At 45.6% G+C, this 18,209-nt stretch overlaps 1 protein-coding gene across 1 annotated transcript in view; it reads left to right on the top strand.

The window, feature by feature from the left end:
• The window catches only part of LOC116515564 (doublesex- and mab-3-related transcription factor C2-like), a 20,494-nt gene extending 5,557 nt beyond the window's left edge, over window positions 1–14,937 (top strand). Inside the window, exon 4 of the mRNA XM_032227682.1 lies at window positions 14,869–14,937. Coding sequence (XP_032083573.1) covers window positions 14,869–14,937 — 69 coding nt within the window. The remainder of the gene's footprint in view (window positions 1–14,868) is intronic.
• Window positions 14,938–18,209: the final 3,272 nt, after the last annotated feature.

Raw genomic sequence — 18,209 nt, 5'->3', positions numbered from 1 at the left:
GAACCAGATTTAAACCACATACAGGTAAGCCTTCTTTAGTAGCCGCCAGCGGTAACTTGGTCATTAGGCAAAGCGGTCGCCAAGTGAAACCCCTAATCTTTTTACAATCTGACTTGAGCTTCCCGTTGCTTTATGGATCCGCGAAAGTCATAAATGGGGGGATTGGTTGCAAAGCCATTTTGTCATCGCGTTCGTAATTGAATGGTGGCTAAACACTAAACAAGGACAACCTGTATTGTGTCCTAGCTTTAGAAAAAAAAAAGATAATTCCCCAAAACTAAGGACATATTTATAATGCATTGAGAAATTTGAAATGGGTTTGCTAATTCGTTACTGTAAATCAGGGGCATCTAAGTGATTTTAAGACATGTGGACTTCAATTCCCAGAATTCCCCAGCTAGTATGGCTGGCTTGGGAATTATGGGAGTTGAAGTCCACAGTCTTTAAAGTTGATAAGTAGGGATGACACTCCTACTATAAATCTTCCTAGCATTATTGATTTTGCTTTTTGGGATATTTCTTTGGCCATATGTCTCCAGCCAAAAACTGCCAAGAAACTAATAATGACAATCTGGTTAAAGGATTCTACAAACTACCTTTAAACAAACATGCTCCCAGGTTGCACTTTTATATTATTCTTTAAAAAAAAAAAAACTCATATTTTTTTTGCCTTTCGAAAATGTACCGGTACAAAATATCCGTGCCGCCACTGAGGATTAAGCTTCTTCTCCGAGGCCTTTAGAATTAAATCTCTATCAAATTAAATGCTCGCAAAGACCGTGACAGAGTTTGCCATTTCAACCGCAACCCCGGGCCGTGTGTGAAATGACACGTGATTGCGTGGCCATCTTAATCAGGTTGGGGACTGGTAAGTACTGAGTGGGAAGCCTCCTGCCCACCGAGTGGCATTCAGGAAATGCGGCTTGGAGCTTCTATTATACAAAGAAGATGGATTGTGGCACTGAAGGATTAATGCACTTTTCCTTTTGAAGTATATTTCTGAACTGCGTGGAGCCCGAAGCCAATTACCTTGTGTTGTTTTATCTTTTAACCAAAATGGGAACCTTGGAATTAGAATCAGAATCAGGGCTCTGGGTGCAGAATGTTAGTGCTTAGATGTGGTCTTCAGGAAGCACATCATGTGTGACACGTCTGATAGAACATGTATAGGTAGGTATCCAAATGTACATATGTATATATGTCTCTGTGTATTTATTTCATTAATTTGTATCCCGTCTTTACTATTTTTACAAATAACTCAAGGCAGCGAACATGTCCAACACATCTTCCTTCTCCTATTTTCCCCAAAACAACAACCCTTTGAGGTGGGTTGGGATGAGAGAGAATGAAAGTTACCAAGCTGACTTTATGGCCAAGGCAGGACTAGAACTCATAGTCTCCTGGTGATTGGCCCAAAGTCACCCAGCTGGCTTTCATGGCTAAGGTGGGACTAGAACTTACAGTCTCCTTGTGATTGGTCCAAAGTCACTCCGCTGATTTTCATGGCTAAGAGGGGACTAGAACTTACAGTCTCCTTGTGATTGGTCCAAAGTCACTCCGCTGATTTTCCTGGCTAAGACGGGACTAGAACTTACAGTTTCCTTGTGATTGGTCCAAAAGTCACCCAGCTGACTTTCATTGGTAAGGCTGGACTAGAACTTACAATCTCCTTGTGATTGGTCCAAAGCAGGGGTGGGTTCCTGCCAGTTCTAAGCTCTTCCTTAGAAGAGGTTCCACAAATCTATAGTGCCGTTTAGAACCGGTTCCAGCTCCCTCCCCCCGTCCGTCCGCACATCATCAAGATGAAGAGCGAGAGGAGGAATTCTGGGAGTTGAAGTCCACAAGTCTTAAAGCTGTTAAGTTTGAACACCCTGGTTTTTTTCTAAAGGGTTAGGGGTGCAAGGGTCTTGTAACTTGACAGCTTTAAGACTTGCGTGCTTCAAATGCCAGAGTTTCTGAGCCAACATTTTGGATGCTAAGCAAGAGCGTTGTTAAGTGAGTTTCACCACATTTTACAAGTTGGCCATGCCCACCCGGTCACATGGCTGGCAAGCCGCTCCCACCTGGTCACATGGCTGGCAAGCCACTCCCACAAAGCAGGCCACACCTACAGAAGAGGTTCTAAAAAAATTTGAAACCCACCACTGGTCCAATGTCAACTCGGCAGCTTTCATGACTACAGTGGGATTAGAACTCAATTATGGCCCAATTATGGACATGAATTGGGAACTGCCTGTATCTAGTCCAGCTAAGTTAATCACACGGTTATGTGGATGAGATGAGTAGCTCTTGAGAGAGAAACCATTCCTCAGCCTGGAGATGCCCTATCCTTCAGCCGTCCTTTCTATATCTGTTTAAGATATTTGTATCTCACTGAGAACTTGGCGTGTCTCCAGCTGTTGCCTATGGAGATTCTCAGTCATCCAAGTCATGATTGTCCCATAGGTGGTTTTTCCAAAGGGCAACTGGACTTTCCTTGTTTTTTTTCCCCTTGAGAACATTTCTCTTCACTCATCCAAGAAGCTTCTTCAGTTCTGACTCAGTGACTCTCAGAAGGAGGACTAACAACCAGATGACTGCAAGGTATATAAACCCCTTCCATTCGCCACCATTCATTCAGAACTGAAGAAGCCTCCTGGATGTGAAGCGAAACGTCTCCAAGGGAAAAAACAAACAAACACGAAAGGCCTACCTCTTTTATTTTTTATTTTTTTAAAAAGCGCCTTTGTTTCTCGTTTACAAACCCAGGGCTTACAATTTAGCCGTGGCACGACAAAACCGCGGTCCACTAAAGCGCGCCCGATTAAAGCGCGTCGCTGACGTCATCAGCAGTGCGACGACAAGGACCGCGGAGAAAAAAGGGCACTTTAAAAAGCCCTTTTAAAGCAAGCCGATTCACGTAAAGGTAAGGGTTAGGTTTAGGTTTAGGGTTAGGGTTACGTTAAGCGTTAGGGTTAGGTTTAGGGTTAGGTTAAGGGTTAGGGTTAGGTTTAGGGTTAGGTTAAGGGTTAGCGCTAGGTTTAGCGTTAGGTTAAGGGTTAGGTTTAGGGTTAGGGTTAGTGTTAGGTTAAGGGTTAGATTTAGGGTTAGGTTTAGAGTTAGGTTTGGGGGGGTTAGGTTTAGTTTTACGCGTTAATTTTACCTTTACCGCTCACAGCGTGCTTTTTTCGTCACGCTGTGATGACGTCAGGTACGCGGTTTCGTCGAGCGCGCTTTAGACGACCGCGGTTTTGTGGTGGAACCCGATTTAGCGAGCCAGACAAACCCAGCCGACCGGATGCTTCCGAATCCATGCTAAACAAGCCATGGCTTGACGTGTATGATGAGGAGCTAGTTTGGCGGCGCGACTGGTTAAAAAAAAGAAAAAGGCTCCTTGTTCCTGCGTAAGGAAATTGAGCTGCCGTGTGGGCTCTTGATTTGTTTGCTGTCGAGGAATCGTGTTGCACTTATTTATTTATTTTGCCCTCCTCCAGCATAAACTTTAAGTGAAAGAGTACGCATCCCTACCTCGTTGCAAAAAACTGCAGCGCTGCCTCTTGAAGAATAAATAAATAGAACAGATGGCAAAGAACTCCATCAGTGTATAATTAGAGGGGAAACGAGAAGCCTCCAGCTATACGCCTTGGCATCAGAAGAGGCCTATTTGCAGGTATGTTCCTATATTTATAAATTAAAAGTCGGGAGATCTGCTATTTTCCTTCAGCTGAGCTTGGACTCGGTACATGATGTATTGACAGGGCTGGAGCAAGGTCATCCCGAACTCCCTCGTCACTATTTTCGACTCTGCAGAACTTAATTTTCACCTGGCTACTTGTGAGTAGCCTTGTTTTCTTCCCCCAAATGTGGTCGGAAAGCTAGTTTTCCATTTATTTCGCTGGCTTTGATCTTTTTTTTTACAGCTGGGGGTCCTCCCAATCCTTATTACTTTCTGAAGCTACCTGGGTTTCCCGTTACAATCAATCAGAATAGAACTGGAAGGGACTTTGGAGGTCTTCTAGCAGGAGACCCTATACCTGTGATGACGAACCCATGACCCAGGTGGCACAGGTGCAGTGGTGGGTTTCAAAAATTGTTCGAAGCTACTCTGTGGGTGTGGCCTCCTTTGTGGGAGTGACTTGTTGCCCATGTGACCGGATGGGAGTGGCTTGCCGCCCATGTGACCGGATATGAAGATGCCGATGACACTTGTCAGAACCACCTTAAATTCCCTCACACACAGCACTGGCATGCATAAGAATGTGATGTAAACTTGTTTTTTTAAAAGGCATCTTTGGTTTGCTTTAAAACAACTTCAACACACGCAATGTTCTGATTGCACCACAAACGCAATAGTCATCCTTACCTTCCACAGAGGCACTGAGTTTTATAAATATGAGCATGATAGTGTAAAATAATCATATCCAAGGACCAGTGGTGGGTTTCAAACAATTTTGGAACCTCTTCTGTAGGTGTGGCCTGCTTTCCGGGTCCACTGGTGGAACCTCTTCTAACCGGTTCGGTAGATTTGACAAACCGGTTCTACCGAATAGGTGCGAACTGGTAGGAACCCACCTCTGCACAGGTGGCACGCGCAGCCCAGCTCAGCTTCACTGCCCATGCACCCATGCCTCTTACTGGGCAGCTGATTTTTCGGGTCTCTGCTGTGCATGCAGGAGATGTGTGTGCATCAGTGGTGGGATTCAAATAATTTAACAACCGGTTCTCTGCCCTAATGATTTCTTCCAACAACCAGTTCACCAAATTGCTCAGAAGGTTAACAACCGGTTCTCCCGAAGTGGTGCGAACTGGCTGAATCCCACCACTGGTGTGCATGCGCGGGAGGGGCAGGGGGTTGCGTGCGCATGCACAAGGGGGGGGTGCCTCCTCGTGCCCCATATTTGGTTTTAGGAGGCTTCAGGGAGGCTTGCTAGGCCCAAAGCGGGCTGCAAGGGGGGGAGCGCCCCCCCCCCCGCTGTTTTTGGTCCCAAGAGGCTGCTAAGCCCAAAATAGGGGGAGGGAGTCACACGCAGGCATGGGGGGAGCACGGGGGGTTGTGCACACATGCACAGGGGGACAGGGGGCATTGCATTATGAGTGTCCAATGCATTATGAAAAACATTAATCATCACTGCCCAATACCATTTCAGACAGGTGGATGTCCAGTGTCCAGTCTCGTCCAGTGATGAAGCACCCACGACTTCTGGTGGCAAGCTGTTCCACTGGTTAATTGTCCTCAGTGCTAGGAAGTTTCTCCTTCATTCCAGGTTACCTCTCTCCTGGATTAGTGTCCCTCCATTGTTTCTTGTCCTGCCCTCTGCTTTGGAGAATAGGCTGACCCCCCCCCCTCTTCTTTGTGGCAGCCTCTCAAATATTGAGATACTGCTATCTTGTCATCCCTGGTCCTTTTTACTGTTGCAGCATCCGACTGGTCACCTGATTGACATTCAGACACTTGGCAACTGATTCATATTTATGACAGCTGTGGTCATCCCAGTGGTGGGCTTCAAAAATTGTTTGAACCTACTCTGTGGGTGTGGCCTCCTTTGTGGGAGTGGCTTGCCACCCATGTGACCAGATGGGAGTGGCTTGCCGCCCATGTGACCGGATATGAAGATGCCGACGACACTTGTCAGAACCACCTTAAATTACCTCACACACAGCACTGGCATTCATAAGAATATGATGTAAAGTTGTTTTTTAAAAGGCATCTTTGGTTTGCGTTAAAACAACTTCAACACACGCAATGTTCTGATTGCACCACAAACGCAGTAGTCATCCTTACCTTTCACAGAGGCACTGAGTTTTATCAATATGAGCATGATAGTGTAGAATAATCATATCCAAGGATGAGGTGGGTTTAAAAAAAAATTGGAACCGCTTCTGTAGGTGTGGCCTGCTTTCCGGGTCCACTGGGGGAACCTCTTCTAACTGGTTCGGTAGATTTGACGAACTGGTTCTACCGAATAGGTGCGAACTGGTAGGAACCCACCTCTGGGTCATCCCCACAGTCTACGGGGATGCCAAATTTGCTTAACAACCCTTGCTACTAAATTAACAACTGCAATGGTTCACTTAAGAACCGTGGCAGGAAAAAGCCATAAAAGGGGGCAAATTTGGCTTAACAACTATCTCACAATAGAAATCTTGGGCTCGATCGTGGTCGTAAATCAAGGACAACCTGCAATCCCAGGGTCTGTTCCCTTCCACTTTCCGTCGGTAACGAATTCAGGCGATATTCAGGAATTCAGACTGCTTTTATCCTTGAGAAAGGATTTTTAAAAGGCTTTTTCCAGGGGTAAAGGATAAACATATAAAGCTCTTTTTAGAAAAATATTCCAAAAGCTGGAATCCACCACCGTTCTGATCCTTTTACAAGGTCTGTCGTCAGCTTCTCGCAGGAGCCATCTCCAACCATATGCACAGCACGCTGGGGACTTCATTTCCTGGCACATAAGCAGTGGCTTTCTCGATATGAAAGCCTATTTAGAAAGCCATTATGAGAGCAAAGTTTGTCCTCTCTATTGAGTATAGGTTCAATGCCTCTAATTGCAAATGAGAGTCTTAAATCTCCTCCAGGCCAGCACAGAGTGTGGATGACACACTGCGCTCCAGACACAGCAAAGGGGCCAAGTGAGATCTCAGGGCCCGGGAAAGATCCCTGGGGTTGCCAAGAGGACGGCCATTTTGTGAAATCAGCTTGCCAAACGTACAAATGGCCGCCCTTGGCAACCACAACAGAGGTCACCCTGTCCTGGAGACCTGATAATTGACAGGTGGTCACAGGGATGAGAGAGGGAGAGGGAGAGGGAGGGAGAGAGGAGGAGAGAGAGATTTTATTGTTTTTTTTTTCCTTACAATATAGCTGGATACCCATGCTTCACTAAGAAAGTATGTGATTGAGCTGTTCAGGTGGGGGGGGAGTAGAATGTCTAAACTCCCAACCCGTAAGCCGGATAAGTCACACACTGGCCATGCCCCCTCCCGGTTGAGCGAAGGGGTAGCATCAGAGCATGTTAATATAAGGCAACTGGTAGTTGGAACAAAGCTCATTTCAGGTGGGGAGGGTGAGTAGAACGTCTAACGCCATAGCATCAGAGCATGCTAATATACTACTGTAAAAGAAATACTAATGATCGGATGGTCATGTGTGCCAAATTTCAAGTTCGTAGGATTTACAGTTCTGGAGATTTCGTGATGAGAGAGTGGTATTTGGCATTGGGCCAATTCCTTTACATCATAAGTTCCAAATTTCTACCTCTGTTGTCCAACCATTGATAAAATAAGTCCCAACTTTGAAAATATTCTGCGTCTTCCTTTTCTTTTATCTTCAGTGTCAACCTGTCCATTTCTGCACAGTCCAATATTTTTTTAATGACATCTCCTTCCGTTAAGTGTTAACTCACTTTTCCGGCGTTGCACAAATACAATTATTGCCGCAATTAAAGCATGTGTAGTACCAAATAGACATTCTCTTTATCATATTTTTCTGGTCTTATGCCTAACAAAAATAGTCCTGGCTTAAAATCTATATGCTGTCGTAACCTTTTTTCTAACCACGTATCCATTTTCGCCCAAAATGTTTTTGTGTTCTTGTTACAACCCTGCATCCAGAGTTGCATAACAAAGAACACCGGGGTCTCGGTGGGCCACAGATGGTCCATGCATAATCATCCCAGGGAGCATGTGAAGATTAGGCATGTGCAATTTTTTGCCTCCCTGCAGCATGAAGATATGAAAAGGTGTGTCTTGCTAATGCTCCTCTTTTGACATACTGATCATGAATGACAGTAGCCTTGAATACAGAAAATCTTTTGTCATGCCTCTTCAGCTCTTTCTAAGACTGTGGCACCCGCAGAGCAAAAGAAACATCGCCATTGGATTCGGAGCCCGTCGGTATGGTTAGGAGGGGGCACGCTTTTTGAGACGGCCTTATGTACATTTCCTGGCAAAATACATGGGAAAATCCCATTGGGGAAAATTCAGCTTAGGGTTAGGGTTAGCTCTCCATGAATCCGCAGAGCAAAATGGGCATCGCCATTGGATTCGGAGCCCTGACAAGCAACATCAATGGGGAAGCCAGATTCACTTAACAACTGTGTCCCTGAAGAACTGCAGTGATTCGCTTAACAACCATGGCAAGAGAGGTGATAAAAAGAGACAACATTCCCTAACCGCTTCTTAGCAATAGCAATAGCAGTTAGACTTATATACCGCTTCATAGGGCTTTCAACCCTCTCTAAGCGGTTTACAGAGTCAGCCTATTGCCCCCAACAACAATCTGGGTCCCCATTTCACCCACCTCGGAAGGATGGACGGCTGAGTCAACCTTGAGCCGGTGAGATTAGAACCGCTGAACTGCAGATAGCAGTCAGCTGAAGTGGCCTGCAGTACTGCACCCTAACCACTGCGCCACCTTGGCTCTTGGTTAGCCATGGAAAATTTGGGCTCAATTGTAAGTCGGTGACTACCTGTATTTTAATATTTTCCTCATTTTGTGCATTTCAGCAGCTGCTCCAAGAAGGGATGGCCACCCCATCCTGTCTTCTACTGAACATGGCGGCGAAGAGGGGTTGGGTAGGGCACACCGCCTACACAGTTTAGGCTGGAATAATTCAATTCCGAAGCATCTCGGAGGATTACCATGCAGGCATAAAGCGTAAATTCAGGAAGTGGGTGGGAAGGGTGGCATTTATTTTAGCACTCTTTAACCGCGCCAGTTGTAAGAACTGAACAGTCTGTGTGCTTACAAGATCATTAATCCACCCCGAGCAGCACGGAGTGTGCGCTCGTGCCAGCCAAACAAATAAAAACAGATGTAAACTAAGAGCGTGAAGATATTAGTTCCTCGCGTTGTGTGTATGTGTGTGTGTGCGGGGACAGTTCCCTTTGTTATTATTTTTTTTCCCTGCGTCGCGCGCTCTTCCATGAATTGGAATTCCCAATTTCCACCAATCCGCACACAACAGGCAGGCAGAAGAACCAATCAGACCCCACGACGGGATACAAAAGGCAAACAACCCCAGACATCCGTCTGCAAAAATGCAAAACTGAAAATACAAAATGTAGAAGTCAAGCCAGGAAAACCCCGCCTCAGCTCCCCCCCCCCCCCGGGCTAAAAAGAATTAGAGTTAGGGTCTCTGTCTATTCTGCACTAAAGTCAAACCAGAGAAGCCCAGTCCTCTCTCACACAGGTGGGTTGCAGTAATGGGTTCCTACTGGTTCGGACCAGTTCAGCCGAACTAAATGTGGTTTGGCAGCCTGCGTCGCTGGAACAGGCAGCGACCCAGGCCTGCCACGACCCCGAACCGGTTCTCTGGGCAGCACCATAGGCGCTGCCATCTTGTTTTTCAGTTCTGTGCATGTGCTTAACATTTTTTTTATTGCACTGCGTATGCGCACACAGCGTGCATCAAGCTTGCCTGCACAGCACGCCCACGAGAGAACCAGCAGTAGTGCCTGCTGGAGCCCACTCCTAGTGGGTTGCTACCAGTTTGCACGGGTTCAGGCGAACCGGTTGTGAAAATTGCGACTGGGTCACCGAACCGGTAGCGATTTTAATCTTCTGCATATGCACAGACCTATTTAGGGGCAACTGTACACGGGCGCAGAGCGTGCTTCAGGCGCATATGCACCAAAACGGCAGTAATCCCGTCAGCAACCCACCCCTGCTCTGTCAGACACTTGATACTATGATGACAAATTTTCTAGAACCTTCCATTATTGCAAGGGCCCTCCCTGAGCCTATTTAAAGTTCAGTATCACCGTGTTTCTCAACCTGAATGACTTTAAGATGTGTGGACTTCAACTCCCAGAGTTCTTTAAAATGTACCTGTCCTTTCATTGTCACAGAATGTGGGGAGGACTCCTAGTTTACATCAAGTGTTTTCTCAACCTCCATTTTTCAGTGCCATAACTTCAAACAGTCCCTAAGTGAACTGTTGCAAATAGAGGACTTGTATTTGAAGCTTTATTCCTAATATTTAACCAGCATCCACTTTCCTGGAACAGAAGACTGCTTGCTTGTGCCCTGCACTCTTGAACAACCGAGATCTAATCATGGCTTGTTGTAGAGTTATCTTTGATTCCTGCTTGGCCCTGTTGTTGAAGACTACCGTGTTTCCCCCAAAATAAGACAGGGTCTTATATTTATTTATTTTTTGCTCCCAAAGACACATTGGGGCATATTCTCTGGTTAGGTCTTGCTTTCTGGGAAATACAGTATTAAATGTTCTTTCAGCACTCCTCCAGGGCAGGTATACGAGAACACCTATAGCAGAACACGTTTGTATATGTGGTAAAGGAGAAGTGGAAGATAATTCACGTGTTCTATTACACTGCGAGCTATACAGAGCTTGTAGGTCTGCACATATTCTCCCCTTATTAGAGAGATTGCCAGGGAGGGCAGACCATTTTTATCTAGGCTTTCTCCTCCAGGACACGAACCCGGTTACCACGTATGCAGTGGCAAAGTTCTGTGCGGCTGCAATGTCCATAAGAAAAAAAATGGCTACAGAAGTATAGTACCATCTTGTACCAATTATCTGGACATATCTCTAAAAATCTTTGGACCATTGTATTTACTCCTATACTTAACAGCGTTGCACCCAGGTAAACCAGGGAGTGACCCGAACAATCTGAGAACATGTATGTTATTTTCCATTTTTAATGTCAATACTTTTTAATTATATCTTAATGTCAGTACTTTTTAACATAGTGTAAAAACTAATGTGTATTGCTGGTCTTTCACCGTAATAAAGATTTACTTACTTACAAAAAGTGTTAAATGTATCTGTCTGGTTGGCGATCTTAACTGGGTCTTATTTTGGAGGTAGGGCTTATATTATGAGCACCCTGAAAAATCATGCTAGATTTTATTTTCCAGTTGGGCCTTATATTCAGGGAAACAGGGTAGTCTGAGAGTGAAATCTTGCATTTTGAGTGATCTCCAAATGAAACTGATCTAAAACGTCTCCAGATCACTTTTGTGGCTTTTGTAAATTACCATATTTTTCGGAATATAAGATGCACCATTTTCCCTCAGAAAAGAGGCTGAAAATCTGGGTGCGTCTTATACACTGAATACAGCATTTTTTGTTTCCTGAAGCCCCGCCCCTTCACCAAAATGGCCATGCACAGCCTTTAGGAGGATTTCAGACAGCTCCTGGGGGCTGGGAAAGGCAGAAATGAGCGAAGAATGGGCCGTTTTTTGCTCAATTTTGCTCCCCCAGCCCCTAGGAGCGCTCTATAAACCCCTAAAGGCTATGCATGCACTTTTTTTTAAACAAAAAATGGGCCCATTTTCGTGAAAAATGGATAATTTTTTGCTCATTTTTGGCCCCACCCCATCCCCAGGATCACTCCACAAGCCTCCTAAAGGCTATTCATCCTTTTTCTGGGGGGGGGGGGGGGGAAACGGGCCTGTTTTTGCAAAAAACGCCCGTTTTTTGGGAGGTCTACAGAGTGTAAAAACTTTTTTTAAAATTTTCCTCTTCAAAATCTTGGTGCGTCTTACACTCCGAAAAATACGGCATGTGCATCTTTAAAATTACACTCCAGCAGCCAACAAGAAGAAAGGGCTTCTCTCAAAACCCAAGTCTTTTCCCAAGTTATGGACATACATTTTAAAATATTCTACGACAGGGACTTGAGAGACCGCATACTGCCAATTACCTCCACTAGACCGATAAGATCGCATAGATTAGGCCTCCTCCGAATTCCATCAGCCAGCCAGTGTAGACTGGCAACTACCCGGAGGAGGGCCTTCTCGGTGGCTGCTCCGACCCTCTGGAACGAACTCCCCGTGGAGATCCGGACCCTCACCACCCTCCAGACCTTCCGCGCCGCCCTTAAAATCTGGCTGTCCCGGCAGGCCTGGGGTTAAAGACTCTAACCCCTACTCGAATTGTATGACTGTTGAGTTCTTAAATGATGTAGTGCCTGTATGTTGTAAATTGTTTGTCCTTCCCCCTCCTTTGAACTGTGAGCCGCCCTGAGTCCCCCCAGGGAAAAGGGCGGCATACAAATAAAGTGAAACTGAAACTGAACTGAAACTGCATTAAATGCATAATATTGAGGCAGTTAGAAGCATCTAAAACCCTTAAGCACTATCCAGCGATGGGGTTTTTCCCTCTCCTCTTAAAAATACGACCGTGACTATCACAGCTCTTACAAGGTCTAATTTCAGGGTTTCAAATCTACAAAAGTGCTTGTGAGAAGCGCATTATCCCCCCCATTATTTTCCAGATTTAAAGACGCTACATTCAGGATATCAGACTATATATTCATGGATGGGCGGCAATGAATAGAAAAATGCTTTTGAAAAAATTAGCCTGACATGTTCCCTCACTCCACTGAGAAAAAAAATAGAGGAAAAATGTCACCATTATTAACAAAGGTATCTTTAAGGAGAAATCGCTAAACAAAAGGAAAAAGAGAAGCGAAATATCGTTCTGTCGGCTGCGTGACTGATGACGCACTCAACACAAACATCACCCGTTCGCAGCAGAGAAGTGTATTTAGTTTTCAAAGTTGCTGAAGAATCCCAGTTAATAAATAATTCTTGAAATGTATATAACAAATGGAAGGGGAAAGGCAACCCCCTCCAGAAAGGAGGAGAAACTAGTTCTCCAAAAATACCAACTAATAATATTATTATTATTTAATATTAAATGTATTAATTAATATTTATTAACTATGAATATCATTTTGGCTCCATCCCCGGGGGAATCCTCTAAGCGATCAATTGAAAACAGAAATTCATACAGCAGTCTTTGAATAAATTATACATATTCAAAAATGAGGTCTAACTACCATGGCAAAAAAAAAAAACCCTCTCAAGAATAATTAAACAAAGCATGCATATATTAATACAAATGAGTGTCTCTACCATAGAAGAGATAATATTACAGATTTATCTCCTGGGGATATAGTAAAGATTACAATTAGTTCATAAATGTGAATGAACTGGCTGAAGAAATTTTGTGGGCCAAGGACAGGTCCCATTGTCCACGCCAAATACAGCAGCCACGTGGACTAAAGCAACTAAGTTTTATTTCATTTATAAATTTTATTTCATTAATTTTATTTTGACTATGGTGCTGGAGAAGGCTCCTGCGAGTCCCTTGGACTGCAAGGCGATCCAACCGGTCAGTCCTAGAGGAGATCAACCCTGACTGCTCTTGAGAAGGCCAGATCCTGAAGAGGAAACTCAAATGCTTTGGCCACCGATTGAGAAGGAAGAAGGACTCCCTGGAGAAGAGCTTCATGCTGGGAACGATGGAGGGCAAAAGAAGAAGGGGACGGCAGAGAATGAGGTGGCTGGATGGAGTCACTGAAGCAGTCGCCGTGAGCTTCAATGGACTCTGGGAGATGGCAGAGGACAAGAAGGCCTGGAGGAACATTGTCCATGGGGCCGCGATGGGTCGGACACGACTTCGCAACTAACAACAACATGATCAAAACTGAACCCAAAATTACCTTTGGCAAGGAAGAAGGTCATTAAGGGAGCTTCGCCCCATTTTACAACCAAGGTGAATTCATCTGCCTGAACATCCCTCAAATCTCCATCATTCATGGCTGTTTCTCCCTAGCTGAGTTCAACCCAACTAAATGTCAATTTTCAGAGTCTTCCCCACAGTGGTGGGATTAAAATAATTTAACAACCGGTTCTCTGCCCTAATGACCAGCAGAGTATGTGGGGCTTGATGGTCATGTTACTGGGTGGACATGGCCAACTCAACATCACTCGCGTTGATGGGCGCTTCGCCTTAGCTGTTACAATGTAATAAGGGTTAACCGGAGAGGCAGTTTCTGTAAGCAGGTCAACAAAGATGAGGCTAGAAACAACACCAGAATGTTTCCTTCCTGCCTTCCTTACAGCATTAGCCCTGGAAAGTGGAAAAAAAACAAAAGGAGATTTCTTCCAACAACCAGTTCTCCGAACTGCTTAGAAAGTTAACAGCCGGTTCTCCCGAATCGGTGCGAACTGGCTGAATCCCACCACTGCTCCCCTACCACTCCTAAACTCAGGTGACGAAAATTCCGGGATCATTTTTATTCAGATGATGACTTCCAAGGAGTGACATCTTCCTAAAGCCTTGCTCTCAGCCCAATCTCCTTCTTGATGGAGGTTCTTTCTCATTGCTAGATACCAAGCAACAGATGTTGTGGGGAAGAAATACCCCACAGAGCCGGAAGAAGTGCCCTAAACCCCAGTGGTGGGTTTCAAAAATTGTTCGAACCTACTCTGTGGGTGTGGCCTCCTTTGTGGGAGTGGCTTGCCACCCATGTGACCAGATATGAAGATGCCGACGACACTTGTCAGAACCACCTTAAATTACCTCACACACAGCACTGGCATGCATAAGAATATGATGTAAACCTGTTTTTTAAAAGGCATCTTTGGTTTGCGTTAAAACAACTTCAACACACGCAATGTTCTGATTGCACCACAAACGCAGTAGTCATCCTTACCTTTCACAGAGGCACTGAGTTTTATAAATATGAGCATGATAGTGTAGAATAATCATATCCAAGGACCGGTGGTGGGTTTAAAAAAAGTTTGGAACCTCTTCTGTAGGTGTGGCCTGCTTTCCGGGTCCACTGGTGGAATCTCATCAATAGATTTGATGAACCGGTTCTACCGAATAGGTGCGAACTGGTAGGAACCCACCTCTGCCTAACCCCCGGGGGGGGGGGGCGGGTGTTAAAATCTCCTTTTTGGGGTAAGCAGATCGGAAAAGATTCACTTGAGTGCCATCTGGTGGATCTCATCAAGCCGCACAGTCTTCAATCTCTGCGGAGGGAATTGTCTTGAAAACCAACGATGCCTTCACAAGCCAGCTTGTACCAACTCTTACACATGTCATGCTCACTCTTATTAAATTTCAGCGCCATCGGAAATCAGAAGCCCGTAGGTTCAAGCAGGCACGCATTTGGGCCTTGAACATGACAATTTGAAAGTCCAATTAAAAACCCATGTCTTTTTTCGAGCGGAGGAACATTCGTGTCTTCATCTCTTCTTTTGGCTGAGCAGTGAGTTCCTAATCACGAGGAGCCAAACTTTTCAACCCAGTGATATTTTAAAACCGGGAAGTGAGCGTTTCCCCAATTCCAAATGCAGGAAGCATCTCCGGTTTTTGCCCGAGCTCCATTGGCAAGAAGATCTGCTCATTTGAAATCTCTCCTGCATCCTTCCCACCTTGGTATTTAAGCCAGACTAATCCCTAGGAAACCGTAATGATGCTCAAAACATCATCGGAGCCATTTACTCAATCATGCCCTGTGTTGATGATGGCTACAACTATGGAATGAATCATGATCCTGCCTTGTTGACAAAGATTTATCCCTGTTCCCTCGTTTCTTCTTTCCAGCTCTAATTATTTAAATCAGGGGTGGGCAATTAATTTTCCCAAGGGGCCACATCAAAAACTGGCACAGTTGTAGAGGGTGAAACCTGGAGGGCTGCAAAGGTTCATGGCATTCATCCAGGCACATATAGTATGTGAATTGGGGGGGGGGGGGGGGAGAGCAGTCACTTGCAAATTAAAAGCAATGCAGATGTATTGCATGTGTGGTGTACACTTACAGGTAGTCCTCGGCTTACGACCAAAATTCAGCCCAACATTTCTCTTGCTAAGTGAGACATTTGCTAAGTCCACCCTCCTCCTCCTCCATTTTACCATCTTCCTTGCCACAGTTGTAAAGTGAATCACAGCAGTTGTTACGTTAATAACGTGGTCGTGAAATGAATCTGGGCTTCCCCCTTGACTTTGCTTGCCAGACCGTCGCAAAAAGGGGATCACGCAACCACGGAAACACCGCAACCGTCATAAATAGGAGTCAGTTGCCAAATATCTGAATTTTGATCATCTGACCCTGGGGGATACTATAGTCAGGGCCAGATTTTCCTATAGGCTAACTAGACTTCACCCTAGGGCCTCAAGATCAAGAGGGGCCTACATTCAAATTGTTAGCAAAATTAAAATTACACTATTCTAAAAACAGTGAACACTAAAACACTGAACCGAAAATAAGGAGAAATTCTACGCATATGACTAATAAACAAACATAAAAATGTATTGGTTAAGATCGTTCCAGCGACATGGCAGTTGGGGAGCCCGCCCATGTTCCCGACACTGGCGGTCGGGCGAGACGCGCGGCCGCTCCCAGTAGCCGCCCCGTCGACGCGGAGCCCACCAGCGGCCAGGCAGGTGAGGGCGAGGGGGCCAAGCCGGGCAGCTGAGTGCAGCCTGGGAGGCAGCTGGCCTCGCTGCCTTTGCCGCAGAGCAGAGCCACCCTCCGTCGGGAGGCCAGCTACCTATATTGATATATATTGATATATATATCACAGTAATGATGTATTTTATTGTCTCTCATGTAATTTACAAACTTAAAAATGGGAGGTGAAAGGGCCTCATAAGTGGAATAGCCTAGGGCCTCTTTTCATCTAAATCCGGTCCTGACTATAGTGGTCGTAAGTGTGAAAAAACAGTTTATAAGTCACTGCTGTTGTAACTTAGGTCACTAAATGAACTGTCGTACGTTGAGGACTACCTGTATTAACATTTGATTTCTAGTTTCTGACGGATCTCACGTGATGTGGACAGGAAGAGCCAAAGGGCCAGAAGGCCCATAAAATGCCCAGGTGTGATTTAAATGGGGGGCAAAGGGACGGCCACCTTGTCAGCGCAGGGCCCACCCCAGAGTTATAGGGTATCACAAAAGGCAGCACCCCGAAGCCCCCTGCAGAACTGTTTTGCCTCCCCACATAAATCTCACCCACAACAGTCGTGTGTGTCGTCCCCCCCCCCTTCCTCTCACAAGCCGTGCAGTGGTAAACAACAGCTGCTGCATCCCTTTCCAGATTCCCCGCAACTGTATTCGCAAGGCATGGCTTGGGAAGGCGCCATTTTTAAAAGCATTTGCAATGCTCCTCCATGCTGAAGGCTGTAAATCTCCCCATTTCCATGCCTCTTTATGGCTTGCAAAGGAGCACCAGTTGGGGAGGGGGAAGGCCTATCGGGCCCCCCGCCGTTAGGTATATTGAATTAACCATTCTTAGCAGCTCTAATTATTTCCAGAAGGGCTTCTCTCTCCAAAGGCGGCTGAGGAGAGGCTGCAGCATATTAAAAAAAAGAAAAAGAAAAAGGACCCGTTCCACACGATTTCCCCTCACTCCCGTGCACAAACGCCTTCACACTGGCTTGCCGAGAGATCCCGCTCAGTGTTTAACAAGCAGGTCTTGTCCAGGCTTCTGAGAGCCAATTTTTCATGGAGCCCAAAGTGCTTTTCACGTAGAACTCTTTAAGCCAGGAGGTGCCTAAGCCCTGGCTTAGGCCGGAGCTCTCCTCATTAGCTATGTCAAGATTGGGAGCGTATCTTCAGCGGTCTTTGACGGAAACAAATGACAAAACACCTCCTAATAACAAGGAGCTAATTTCCTTCCTCCTCTTCCCGACGCTTTGCTAAAATCGGTTTCGCTGCAAAGCCGCAGGCTCTTATACACGCAAATTTCCTGCCGTTTCGGGCTTCCTTCTGCCCCGCTTGTCAGCTGCAGTTCGCCCGAAAAAGTTTTAGTGGCGTCCTTGAAGACAAACAAGGGAATCCTTTTTAGCCAAAAAGTAGGAGCCGAACCGAATCAGGAAAGTTGCAGAACCCAACAGTGGGAATTTTTCCCCACTCTTTAATCGTGGCTCTGCTCTAGCGGCATGGTGGCCTAGTGTTGAAGATGCTCCCCCTCCCACTCAGAAGGTTGAGAGTTCAATCCTAGGTGGCAGCAGACGTTTCTCTTCTAGGGCAAAAAGAAAATACATTTGCTGTGGACTCTGTGTAGGTGTCAGGAAGGGCAATCGGTCAGTAAAGGCTCAGCTCCATCTAACTGCCCTGAATTTTCCCTAAATTCAGATGTTTCTCTCCTAGGGCATCAAGAAAAAACATTTGCTGTGGACGCCGTACAGGTGTCAGGAGGGGCCATTAATACTCTGCGTGTCCAGGAATTCATCCGCAGGAATTTGTAGAATTTGGGAATCTCCTCCCCCACACTTCAGTGTCTGTCAGGATCCAGCCCATTTCTGAACCTGATTTTCTTTTTCCCTGACTTCTCTCACCACCCAAAACCGGACCGAGAGTTATTCCACCGAGGGACAATGTGGAAGTCTGAGGCTCTTTGCTTTTGTTTCCCCCAAAATTGTTTTGGCTTTCAAAGGATAAGAGATGTTAAAGAGCAAGGT

Source organism: Thamnophis elegans, chromosome 12 (assembly GCF_009769535.1).
Source record: "Thamnophis elegans isolate rThaEle1 chromosome 12, rThaEle1.pri, whole genome shotgun sequence".
Lineage (NCBI taxonomy): Eukaryota > Metazoa > Chordata > Lepidosauria > Squamata > Colubridae > Thamnophis > Thamnophis elegans.
The sequence above is the reverse complement of the archived record's forward strand: the minus strand, read 5'-3'. Positions and strand labels throughout refer to the sequence as shown.